The following is a 13,694-nucleotide window of genomic DNA, read 5'->3' as shown; positions in this document are numbered from 1 at the left end:
GACTGTCACGCGAAGCAGAAATCCTGTCACTCTTTCTCATTTTTCTCAATATTATCAGTCACCAAAATGTCTCAATGTTGCTACTTCAGTAAACACTGACACAACAACACAAACATGCGATTTAATGAAATGTCAGTCTTGTTTTGTGCTTACCCGTTTTCACATTCAGAAACATGTCAGATCTTCAATGCATCAATAAAGGAAAATGCAATACTGAACAATACAACTTGAATCGTGTATCTTGTAGCATTTATAACGTGCCTTTCTTGAGGCATAAAGCAAGCATTCAAATTCAGCTAATGAAAAACACATCTTTATAGAAGGAATGCAGTGAATTAAAAACCTCACCATCATAAGACCTTCATAAGTTGCCAGTTAGCAGTAGCCACCTCCAAGAGAAAGTTAAAGGAAGCAATAGGAGTTGCATGTTGTTTATAAAAGCAAGGTGTTAACAGCTTCACTTTCTTCTCTACACTGTTGAGTATTTAATTTGCCTCTACTATCATAAGGAGAAAAATGTAATGAACACAAAGACTGTACCTCTGCATTCCCCACTGTGAGTACAGAATTCAAATATACACTATGCAACTGATACTAAATTCAAGGGGCTTTTACAGTTCATACATCCATCCATCCATCCATCTTCAAAACCGCTTATCCTGGTGAGGGTCGCGGGAAAGCCGGAGCCGATCCCGACAGGCATAGGGCGCAACAGTTCATTCAGTTAATTAATAATAATTGATAAGGTTTACATTATAGGTATTATAGTAAATTCCCTTTAAAGACTGCCTTGATTAAAACATATTAACACAGATAAAACCATATACAAAACCCTGAAGTCCCAACCGCTGATCTATTGTCCTTGTTTTTGGAACTTGATCTACCAAGATAAGAGCAAGAATTTCAGGTGCAAAGAAGGGAGAGACAGATTAATCTGTACCGTACTCCACACCATGACATTACATGTATACAATATTTATTAAAGATATGTTCAGCGATGAAGAATGTAGCAGCTCTGTTAGGCTCATAAATAATAGAAACCCTGAGATGTCATGGATATCTTCGCGGCCTTGAGTATGTCTTAAAATAACATTACTACCAGAGAAGGCCACGAACATAGTTACACTAATTTGACAGTGCTTTTAAATGTATAGACATTATGAAATATTTAACTTACTTTGTATATATATATATATATATATATATATATATATATATATATATATATATATATATATAATGTAATGTATATAATGTAATGCTCTTTTCTATGGTCTAAGAAGAAAAAAAGAAAAACACAAATCAGACCATAAAAGCATGGATTCTTAATCACAGATCAATGAGTGCTGGCCTCTCCCACTGTCAATAATGATGTATGATCATCCACAAGATCTATAGCAAACTCTCTCTCCGTGCTGCACTGTGATTTTGTTCATGTAGCATCCATTTATGGGCTGTACACAATAGGCTTAAAACCTGTTAAGCTGTTCACACCCGCTGAGGGTATTAATAGAAACTCTGGAGATGCATTTTGTTCATTCAGTATAGTAGAAGGCCCATTGTTAACACAAGCACTTGATCAATTCATAGCAACCACGGCATCAGAGGTTAGTGCTTTCTAAGGAGAGTCAATTTGTGACAAGTGTTCATGATAATTACACAAATGACAATGCTTTTGCAAGCTTACAACAGGGGTATTGTCATACTGCGCATAATGCTTCTGGCTTCTATCATGTTTCTGTCATAAGTGTTATGAAACAATGGGAGTCAATACAATTTTTGGTTTTCATTATATCTTTTAATGTAGTCTCCATGTTAAGTTGGCTACATTAATAAGAATATATATATGTTTTCAACCAAAGTAAAATATATGAGTTTACAAGAATGTTTACATACTATTTATCGTTGAATTGCTTATTGCTTAATTGGAAATCAACCATAGCATAAAACAATGAAAAGCAAGACTGATTGTTTACATACTATCTTCTCGTTGTTTCTCTAATTGGCAAATTATCCACAATTCCTAATTAAGGGAAAAGAAGATCAACAATTAAAGAAAACAAAATCAAGACAGCATTGGAACAGCGAGCAAGAAACACGTGCTTTCTCAAATTATAATAGCATGGGCTGAACAATTATTTTCTAATTGATTTTTTCTTGCTGAAGCACATGGCAGTGAAACAAAAATATTACATTAACAAGTTGACCTAATTCCCATTCAATGGAGAAGCCAGCCAAATGTGCCAAGTTTAGTTTAGTAATTGCACTTTGCAAACTGGCCACCCGATGGTGCTAGAGCACTGCTAGCTAGCATGGCTTCCTTGCTTGTGTATGTAGGTAGGTAGGCTTGTCCAGGCAGAGAAAGAATAAACATGCATAATTCAGGATTACTGTACCTGGAACGGGCACTAATTGTAACTGAAAAATTACACAAAAGCACAGTATTCTGACATTTTACTTTGAAATCTGGCCAAAATGGAAGAATTCAATAAATCATACTACATCACGACTTAGAGGTGATCATTTCTATGGTGCATTGTAGCTCTTTGTTTGGATTACTGTGTTCATTTGCAGAGTGCAAATTATTATATGCAGCTGCCTTTTAACATCTAATATCTCAACAGGAAGGTTGAATTTCTTCCACTTTGGTTTCTTAACGCTTACTCTGTGCAATTGATGTGAAATTTACACCGCCATGTAAAGGTATTAAATATGTTTCGCATGCCTTAAAAGCAAGGTCACAGCGGCACATATTGAATTTCAAAAGCATTTTTTAATGTGTCGCTGTTCACATGTTTGCACTGCAGGATCCCATTCATCAGATCCTGACAACTCCCCCAGAAATCAGTTCACCAGAGGGACTCATCCCAACAGGCTGCAATCAGCCAAAGGGAAGAGATGAAAGAAAGGCCTGTAATTATACTAATATAAAGGAATATCAATAGGTTTTGATAGGCAGGAATAGTAGTCTGATTTATGACATAAACATTGAGAAATAACAGCAGACAATAATAATAATAATAATAATAATAATAATAATAATAATAATAATAATAATAACTAGTATTATTATGATGCTGGGAGCCTGTGATTCAACTCCATTCATTTTATTTTATTCTCCATTGCATACGCTGCATATACAAGTTTCAATTAAGATATTTATGTTATGTTTCTTTACCACATTGTTGGTAATTCTGTGCTCTTAGATTTGTAATTATATTTCCAGGATTGACAGTTATGACCTAAGGCTTGTTAACCACACTACGTCTGTTAATTATGAATACATTCACTCATTAAGCCCAGTTTGGATCCATGCAAACTGTTTTTTTTCTCATTGGGGCTGATAAAAACAACATAAATAAACAGTTTGTGCAGCTGTGAAGTCAGGGTTTCCGTTTCTGATGGATTTGGCTCAATGCTAAATTGTGTAGCTTCGTTGGTACCTGTCCAGTAATTAGGACAGGGTGCTCTTCTGCTGAATAACATTTTATTTCTTAGTTGCTCCCAGCAGCTGGTGGACAGACTCAAATTCAACACATTGTGCAGTAGGTCATGATAACCATTAGATCTGAACACAGGCGTTGATCCTCTGCTGTCTTTTTCACAGCAGTACCACTTCTGAAGATGGAGGACACTTGGCATCAGTATGTGCTTTGTTTGCACCACATCGGGCAGACAGATGGCATCTCCCGAACATTGCCGAGTCTTAAAGGGCTAGAGTTGGTGAGGAACCTAGGAGATGTTAAATTAATTAGCACTTTAGAGATCCTAGTTCCTATAATAGGGCAGGGATCCTATATTGCAATGTAGGTCTATTGTTGATGTGCTTTTTGAGGGATATTACTTTGAAGCCCTGGGGAATTTAACATTTAGCTATGAGTTTACAATTCTTCAAAGGACATGATCTTTATAAATGATGTACTGTATCACAATTAACTATGCATTATGTTACAACTACGGGGAACCTATATATGCATTACTAGTCATGGGAATTCCTATTGAATTATTAAGGGTCTCCATTGCCTAATAGCTTTTATGATCATTGAACCATTAATATGATATTCAATCCATCATGTCCGACGTACGTAATTTTTCAACAGCCCAAGTATATTTTCATCAAATGAAAACTAATCTAAGACGGAAAAATAAATACGCCACAGATAGCATCCTAGTCTCCTTCTCAATTTGCCAGACGTCAGATCATAATTAAATCAGATCCAAATATTTGACCATTATTAAGTTTTAAACAGGTCAAGAGCAGATCATAATAATAATGTAGCCTTGGGGTAGAGTCAGATGATAGATGATAAACAGTTTAAATGGCTTTGGCTTTTATCTAACCTATGACATACAGAAATACACACACTAAGCATTCTTCACTGTTGTCCAATGATGTAACTTGCAGTGCTTGTGAAAATCTATTGTTGCTATGAAACATCACAGTTTCTTGCCTTAGTTTACTCTTTCCCTTACACTATTATTCCTAAAATCCTAACACACAAAATCATGGTACATCTCATCAAGTGCCACACCTGAACATGGTTTTTGTCATATGCACATCAAGGTTGCAGATCTGAACACTGTGCTTTTTAAATGTATTTGGCAGTTGCTGTGTAACTCTGTGGGAGATTGTATTTGTGTCTCCATGAGTATGGCAGACACGGTTTATAACTAGAAAAAGAAAAATTGAACATTTTAGAACACGAATAAAGAAAGAAAATATAGATATTATTGCAAAAAGCTCGAAGAGAACAATGAGAGAAGCTTAGGGGGCAGGTAACACGTGGTCTATTTTAATAACAGCCTTATATATCATTTTCATAAAGGGGTAAGAAAGAGACAGAGATAGAAAGTGTAAGAGATGACAATTAAAAGCTAACTGTGTATATGAAAAGGTATGCCATGAAAGGAGGGAGGCTGTAGGTGTGAAAGAAGAATGTAATTTGAGAAGAAGGAGCAAGGGAATCAGAGGTGTTAATGGTGCAGTAGGTGGAAGAGGAAACCAAGTTTTCAGTTTCATACAGAATAAAAGGAAATTTAAACTACTTAGCTGTGGCAAAACCTGGGTGTTTTAGTCTTCAGTTTCAGATGCCTCAGAAAATAGCAGAGACTCATTTAGGGCAGTGTTAACAGGGAATTCAGTTTTAGGGAAGTAAATCAATCTATATTGAGAAAGCCTATAATTCAAAAAGCGGAGTTGTTTTCATCATATTGTCTTCATAGAGGTAACCGCAGCATTTAATACGAAACTTTTGCACAAGGATTGAAGTTTAAAATTGATTTTCGGAGGCAAGAGTTAAAAAGAAAAAGGCATTTATTATGGCAACGTGGTAAAACATGCATCATACCGCAGCTGCACACAAGAGGGTATTTTCCAATATCATCCTGGTTTAAATTGTAATCTAGTTTATTTCGGTCCATTAAAATATATACATATATATATATATATATATATACCAATTGCTACGTCGCCCAAAATATTCCATTCAGAGTAAAAAAAAAAAAATAGAGCAGCCTGTGTATGTTCAGGTCAAGGAGAATAACTGAATGCAATGCAAAGTGGTTATGCAGGCATCCTTTTACAAATAGAATACTATCCCCTGGCATTGTTGCATGCATCCCCTGGTGTAACACTGGGCTATGGTCAATCATGTATGATCAATCACTGCCTGTGCAAACGGCACGGAAACCTCACGGTCATATTGTTACCTTGCAGGGAGGTCGCTCTTGCACCGCGTCACAGACAGGCCGCTATCGCTGGGCGGAGAAATCCCCCTCCGCCGCGCTACTGCCGCCGGGCTGTGTGAGCAGGGACAGGGGCGGCGCGATAGCAAGGCGTGTTAACGGAGGGGGAAGGCAGAAGGAAATGATCCGACACCAACAGAGAGATCTTCACCCAGCAGGTCTGCGTTTTGCGTTTCAGCCCCTGTATCACAAGTTCCCGGTCAGGCTACTGTGGGATTAGCTGCTGCTCCGTCTGTGTGTTTGCTTGGTTTTTCTGGCTGGTTGTGCTTGTCGAAAGAGGAATGAATGACAAAGACCAAGGCTGACGTGAAAGTACCCATTCATTTGGTCTTGCTCAAGGACAAGAGACAGAAAATGGATAGTGCCAATGGGAACAATGACCTGTGTCCGCCGCCGCACCAGTTTCAGCAGCAACCGACAGCCCCGCAGCAGCAGCCCGGCGAGAAGAAAAAGGTGAATCGGGCTCCTTCCCCGGCCAGACCCAAAGATGTCCCCGGCTGGTCTTTGGCTAAGATCAGGGGCAGCGCCGGCTCCGGAGCGCCGACTCTGAGCGTCAAGCCCGGGGGTATCCACTTGGGCAGCCGGGTTTCCAGGCGCAGCCCCGGCGGTGGCAAGGAATCAAAAGCAGACAAAAGCCGGGCGTCTGCGAAAAGCTCGCTGGCGGCGTCCGGCTCTCACAAGCCCGCTCACAACGCGTCCAAGTCGGCGAGGAGGAAGATTTCCGACGCCAGCAGCGCGTCCGAGGATCTGAGCAAAGACTCCGGCTGCGCGGCGGGGAAGCGCTCCCCCACGGACAGCAGCTCCGAGCTGTCGGACTGCGCGTCGGAGGAAAATAAAGTCTCCACCGACGCCCTGAGCAGCGACACCGAGTCCAGCAGCCGAGGAGAAAGACACGGCAAAGACCACGGGACGGGGCTCTGTGACGGGGACTCAAGCGGGGATGCGAAGCTCCCCGTGGATAAAGACCGCCTGGCCCTGGGAGTGGAGACCGCGGAAGACGGCGTCTCGCCCGGGGACGAGCGGTCTGTCGCCTCCCTGGACAGCCGCCTGCACGTCAGCACCTCCCTGGCTTTTTCGGACCTCACGGAGGAATTTATGGACGGGATGCAAGAGGAATTGGTCAGGGAGATCGAAGAGCTAAGATCTGAAAACGATTATTTAAAAGTAAGACAGCGGTTTTTTTTTGCCCCGCATGCAAATATAAATAAGTGCTGTAGGGTAGTTTAAACCTCAGTGCCAGAGTTGTGTAGTTGCAGTGTTAACCAATACGTCTCAATCAACTTTTTAGTTCATATAGTGTGGACTGCATAGAAAATCAGTTAAAAAGCTCGGTCACAAATTCATTGTAGGATCATGTGCGGACTTCTGTGTGACACGGGGATTAAAAGCACGGCTTATTGTATTACACAGCAGTACAGCCCCACTAATTGTATTGTGCCATCTCATAAAATCCCTGACTATCGACAGAGGGATCTCAGCAGACATAAGGAACCCAGAGCAGGTTCAAAAGTTAATTAAACTATTTACTCGACTGGAGGACACTGGTGTGAATAATTAGTTCTGGATATCTCACAAACGACTGTTTTGTCAATTTGTTAAATGCACAGAATTTGTGGTTGAAGTATTGTGTACTGGTGTAATATGTGCTGAACTATCTGTGTGTGTGTGTGTGTGTGTGTGTGTAGGGGGATTTGCATATACAGTATGCATACCATATGCTGACATAATCATTGAATTGTATTCTAAATACATATTATGGTAATTCTGCATTTCCCAAACATTGTGCTTTGTATACATTTTGAGCTTTAAGCTAAAATAATATGATATATATAATAATGAGCTCATTTAATAAACAGGGCTTCATTTCGTATGTACAATAGGGAGATGATTCTGCCAATGTTTCTTCTGGTATTGGTTAATTAGGTGTAAAAATCAGGTCAAGGCAATCTAAAATGGCACTGCTTTTTCATGCTTTTGGCACCCCTGCTAAATAATGCAGCTGTGCAGCGCCATACAGATGTTGCAGCTGCCCGTTGTGGCTGCCACAGCACTACTATTGTTTATAGCAGGCACACACGTGATCGCTCTGCAGTGGGTGACCTACATCCACTTGTACTGTATGACAGTGAGACTTACTGTAGCCCTGGAAAGGGGGTTATTCACTACACATCCTGCCTTATAAATTCTTCATCTTGCTTATTACTACGGCTCTGCAGCAGGGCTTATACTAATGCTTCCATACTGTAGCAATCCTTATGTAAGACCCGGGGGCAGCCCAGGATAAACCTTTTTTTTAGGTACATGGAGGTGTAGAAGATTTCTTGGTTTTCTTTGTCTTGGAAAAGCAAAGGCAGAGAATGCCATATGCTGTTTCTGTATTCATCACTGGCTGCACGAGGAATGTGGTTGCTAAAGACTACATGCGATTGCATCAGCAGTTATTGTGGTGGCAATAAAATGACATTTTCTGAATTCTTAAACATTTCCCCCACCCAAGTAAATAAGCAGTAGCACTGAATATTTTCTGCCAAAATGTGGAAATCCGCAAGAAACACAACCACCCAATATAACTGCAGTTTTCTAAGAGAAGAAATCTGTATTTAGTTTAAAGATATTTCAGTTCAGTTTAATTTCAACTGGGTTTCATTAGTAGAAAATACACCATAAATATACGCTTAAAGTATTACATATATCCTAATGGTCAACCTTAAATGAAAACGGAAATATATTTAAGATATTTGCTACAGTTTTTTGTAATGGTGGTCTTTTCATTTCCTTCATTTACCTTTAAGTTCATGTTAAAGCACTGATAATGGGATGCAGGTTGTTATGAAGGTGCTTTCAGTTCATCGCACGAGTGAAGCTATGTGACGCACGATTCCTGCCTTCAGGCCACTGTACAAGTTGAGGACATTCTTGCAGAACACTGCTGTAGGAATCTCTAATATTATTTTTACCGTACTGTGTATGTCCTTCAGTTATGTTGCTTCCTGGGAGAGACTATTGTGTCCTGTTAAAAAAGCATAACATTCTGATAAATGGTTTGTGTGATAGGGCATGCAGGGACAGGGAATGAGAGTAACCTTCATCATCTGTATCCCTACAAGGCCTGCTAGAAAGTGACTGTACAGGAAGGATGTACAAATGTCACTTTCTAATTCCCCCTTCATGCTTTCTTGAGCAGGAGTCTGTATTCATCCACTGAAAGCCATGCTGAGGCTGAATATGTCACCTTTGTCTTGGAAAAATACCCAATCATCAAATTTGCAGCAGAGGGAAAATTAGCCATTCTGGCGAAGACACGTGTGTTTTCTTAATCGCCACAGGCCAAAATGTTTTTTCCCAGTGCACCGAGCACAAAGAAGCAGATTCCTAAAGTAACAATGTCACTGTCAGTGCGCAGTAAATACATGAAACACACAGAAACCTTATTGCATAGAAGACAGCAGAGGATATATTATTGTGGCCACACCCTTGTATGTATGTTTCTGCCCAGCACCTGTGTAGTACAAAGGTGCATCAATAATAAAAAAAATAAGAACAAAGACTGTGTGGCTGATTGGTTGCTAATGGTTTCCTCCCGTTTGCACGCCCACAGGATGAGATCGAGGAATTGCGCTCGGAGATGCTGGAGATGCGAGACATGTACATGGAAGAGGATGTGTACCAACTCCAGGACCTCCGGCAGCAGCTGGACCAGGCCAACAAGACCTGCCGGATCCTGCAGTACCGGCTGCGCAAGGCCGAGCGGAGGAGCCTGCGTGTGGCTCAGACCGGCCAGGTGGACGGGGAGCTCATCCGGGCCCTGGAGCAGGATGTCAAGGTACGCCCCCATCCGCGGCACTCCTTCCGAGCTGTCCGCCTCCACCGCTTCCACTTAAAATGCCCAATGTCAGGAATATAGGTCAATCCAAAAATAAAGTGGATGTCAATATTGTCAGCTTGATCTCAGAAGAGCTTTGGCTGAACAGGTTCTCTCTAAATACCCTGACACATCCCTTCCCTTCACCTTAATTAAATGTTAGAATGAAACAATAATAACGATTTATAGTAATGAATTTCATGTTGCTTTATATTTTAATAGTGTAATATTGTGTTAACAGATTCATTTTATAGATTCCAAGCAGTTAACAACAGTGCTGGCTTTATCAGTTTGCAGTCTGAGAGAGCTCAATACATATGCCTGTACAGCTGAGATTAAATATTCAGTTTTGCAGAACATCGTGACTTTAGTTAGAGGTGGAAACTGAAGTGTGGCACTTTTCTGTGGCTACACAATACAGGCTTTTTAAACAACTAGAAGGGAGGGGGTTGGGAATGATGTCATGACTCGCAGGCTAACCCTGCTGCTACTGTCCTTCATTTTAAATGATGCAGTTGTAAAAAGAGAAGACGAAGAAAAAAAAATCTCTTCTCTAAACATTGTGCTTCTTTGTTCTGCTGAACTGACTCAGTAGTGTTCTAGAGCTGAAGCACAGCAGCAGCAAATCCTAGGCAGCCGGGTCTGCGAAAGCCATTAAAGGGCCATTGACACAGGGAAACACCCAGTGAATTATTTTGGTTTCAAGGCGATCTAAAACAGCTCCAGAGACTCTGCAAACACTGCTCAGTTGTTTCCTTACTCTACACATTGCTGTCCAGTAAGTGCATTAATGTATACCTTACTCCACAAAACATGCCTCCCGTGAAAGGAAATTAGAATGAAGCTGAATATAGATATATCATTTAGTGGGGGTTTTATTGGTGTTTGTTTAGTTTGAAATTCCCAAATCATGTGTCATTTTGATCTCCAGATATCCTTCGGGGTTTATGAGAATCAGACTTTGGTGAAATTGTTTACTTGGGGCCATTTCCTGTCCTGTTGTCATCGATACAAGCCATTCAGAAACATCTGGATTCAACACATGGCAGTCTGAGAGATCCAGTATTATTGAGTTCCCAGGATCAGCTAGGGATTGCTACAGGATCCTGAAGGCATATATTTATTATTTATTATCATATTTATGAATGAGGGAAACCAAATATACATCTTCTCTTTAGTGTGGAAAAAAACCTAGAAATTACAAATGTGTATGATTCCCATTGAAAGCATTTCCTGTCTGGTGTATATTTAGCTGATGATGTGCATTGGACAATCCCTGATTCTGTGTAAGCGGTATGAATTAATGAGAGTTATCCTGCCCGGTGTGGTTAGAGCTCCCCATTCCTTCACAACAGCTGGTTACTGGGACTGTGCACCATGGCAAAATGTTTCATGTGTTAAATTACACAGTGGTGAGCGTAAAAAAAAAAAAAAAAAGATTTCTGCAGATTTCTCTGAGTAACTCATAAATCCATTCCAACACTTGCTCGTAACACTGCTTTTTCACAATACTGCTCTTCCCAAATTATTTTATTATTAGACATCTACTTTTTTTTTATTTTTATAGACGTATTCCTAATTGACAAAGTTTGTTGCTAATTACTTAAAGCGTCTCAGGTCCACGTCTCACAAAACTACTCAATGGTAAAATCTGTCAGGAAGTAAAACACTGTTTTTGGTGACTACCCACTGTTAATTACAACGTCAAAGACAGAAGTGTGAAGAAGGTAATTGCAACTTCCTCTCTATTGATATCTGACAGCAATCTCTATAATGAAGAATATACACATGGAGCTGCAGCCAGCTTTGATACCCCTTCCAATTGCAAAAGACAAAATCTGATGGGAGCTTTTTGTTTGACTGCTGAAAACCTGCCATGGAGCATTGTGTTTTTATGTCTGCTGAGTGGTCTTGAAGCCTTGATTTGGTCTGGACCTATGTTTAGCCTCATAAAAATAACTGCATGACACAAAAGCTCCTTGAGCTAAACAAAGCCTACAAGCAAAAACATTATAATAATAAAAACAAAAATATAGTATCTATTCATTTGTGTTTATCTTAATAAGCCATATTGGTGTCCATTATAAGAGGCTTTTACTCACTGTAATGGGTACAATTACAATAAAAACACCTTTAAAAAAGCTTTCTGGAGGACCTGAGACCCATTCAAATACAGAGCATTGATTTTACAAGCTAAGCTGTCTGCTTTCTCTTACTTTGTACAGTAGCAAAAGAAAGAAGACTGAGCCTTTTAACCCTCTTGAATTAAACCATGAAATATAAGAATGTCCCTGTGGTGTTTTAATGGTGTAATTACGCTGAGGCACATTGTGGGCTGTAATGAATTTTTTCTGCAGCTGCATACTGCCTTTTATTCATTGGAGAATGGGCCTTTTTAGTTTTTCATTCATACCTTTGAATCGTTTTTATGTTTTCTATTTAAAATGCATAGCTTTTTAAAAAAATATATCGCATACTACTCTTAATGAACAAACAAAGCCCAGATGGGAACCAGCAATCATCTTGAAATTACAGGGGCCCCAACCAGTGCTGAAACCAGATGACACAATTTATTTTAAATGGAAAGAAAACTAAAGCATCAGGAACTGAATGGAACTCAAAGTGGGTTTGGTGAAAGTGCCCCGTCAGTATCATGGCCTCTAATTGCCGTCGTGCCGTGGCAGGGTGTCGTGCGAGGTCTCTGCAGCTCGGCAGTAGCCCTGCCTGATAAACCCTCAGCTCGAACAGATGGTGGATTACATGCTCTTGACCGATTAATTTCAAATGATTTCGTGAGAGTTTTCTGTAACTCCCGTTTCTGACTGGTGGGGTTATAAATAATAATCATATATTTACACTGAAGTGAATTTGGTGCTTCATCTCTCTGCTTAATTCACCAGTGCTTGATGAGCCCAGTGTCTGCGAACAACTGCAGCTTTAGAGGTTGCAGCTAACATCCTTACCGAGACATGCGAGTCCCAAACTTGATTTTAATGAGCTCATTAGCACAAGGGAGACAGTGGGGGGGGGACAATATAAATAAGATCATGCAATTATCATTACTGCCACAATAGCAACATGTATTCAAATCTACTGCATAATGAAATTCGTAATTGTTCCATGCTGATTCCTTCATAATTTCATTCTGCGTGTTTTTCAAATCAAATCAGCTTATGCAGCCATGTTAACACCACATATAGATAAGATGTCAACAAATGAACAGCAATACACCTAGACAAACAGCGATGTCATACACATGCATCTAACAATCTTCTTGTGAATTTGAAACAAAAAACATAATTCATGCAAACACCACTCCAGTACACCTGCACTTGGGTACCTTGGATAGTCTGTCTTGTTCGCCCCTGCACTCCTGAGCTCTGCTGCTCTGCCCACAGGTGGCGAAGGATGTCTCCATCCGCCTGCACAACGAGCTGGACGGGGCAGAGAAGAAGAGGAGCAGGCTGGAGCAGGAGAACGAGGACCTGAGGCAAAGACTCATCGACCTGGAGGTGGCCAAGCAGGTGCTGCAGGCTGAGATGGAAAAGGCCAAAGAGGTAGGCCATGGTGGTTGAGTTCATTATCATGCACTTGGGCCAAGACTGCATGGATGCATGCAACGATAAGGCCAGAAAAGAACAACACTGCATTTTAGTACTTTCAGATAGGAACGTACAAAGCTCTACTCGGCTCAGTAAGCAGTTTAGTTCATTTCTCTTTTTTCCTGAAATAGCTGGTTTGTTTTAGCACTTGGGAATGTGATTGGACAGGTGGCAGATGAAACTTAACAGGTGTTCTGATTATAAGGTGATTTATTGTCCACTGAAGGATTTCCCATTTTTCTAGGGTAATATCCAAGGACGCCAAGTCTAGTGCAGTGTATGCATTCAACAGCTTTACAATAGGAATAGCATTGCCATCCATGTCGAATTGCTGTTGTATTGTTTGTAGGTTTGATGGTATTGGTGATGTTCTTGCAGAAGAGGCTTTTCATTAGTCTTCCCAAGTTGGTGTCTCTAATTAAGCCATTGACTGCCGCGATCAATTGTGTGGCAGGGATTGCATTACGAAGAGCTTCCAAGAGAAA

At 40.4% G+C, this 13,694-nt stretch overlaps 1 protein-coding gene across 2 annotated transcripts in view; it reads left to right on the top strand.

Annotated features, from left to right (window-relative positions):
• Positions 1 to 5,754: 5,754 nt before the first annotated feature.
• Positions 5,755 to 13,694, top strand: part of mtcl2 (microtubule crosslinking factor 2) — a 38,954-nt gene continuing 31,014 nt past the window's right edge. The window contains exons 1-3 of one of the 2 annotated variants that reach the window (XM_066702306.1): positions 5,755 to 6,909; positions 9,344 to 9,568; positions 13,006 to 13,164. In XM_066702306.1, coding sequence (XP_066558403.1) covers positions 6,031 to 6,909; positions 9,344 to 9,568; positions 13,006 to 13,164 — 1,263 coding nt within the window. In that variant the 5' untranslated portion in view covers positions 5,755 to 6,030. The remainder of the gene's footprint in view (positions 6,910 to 9,343; positions 9,569 to 13,005; positions 13,165 to 13,694) is intronic. The other variant, XM_066702305.1, reaches the window with a different exon arrangement.

This window comes from Amia ocellicauda, chromosome 4 (assembly GCF_036373705.1).
Source record: "Amia ocellicauda isolate fAmiCal2 chromosome 4, fAmiCal2.hap1, whole genome shotgun sequence".
NCBI lineage: Eukaryota > Metazoa > Chordata > Actinopteri > Amiiformes > Amiidae > Amia > Amia ocellicauda.
Note: the sequence above shows the minus strand (reverse complement) of the source record. Positions and strands in the feature narration are given on the sequence as shown.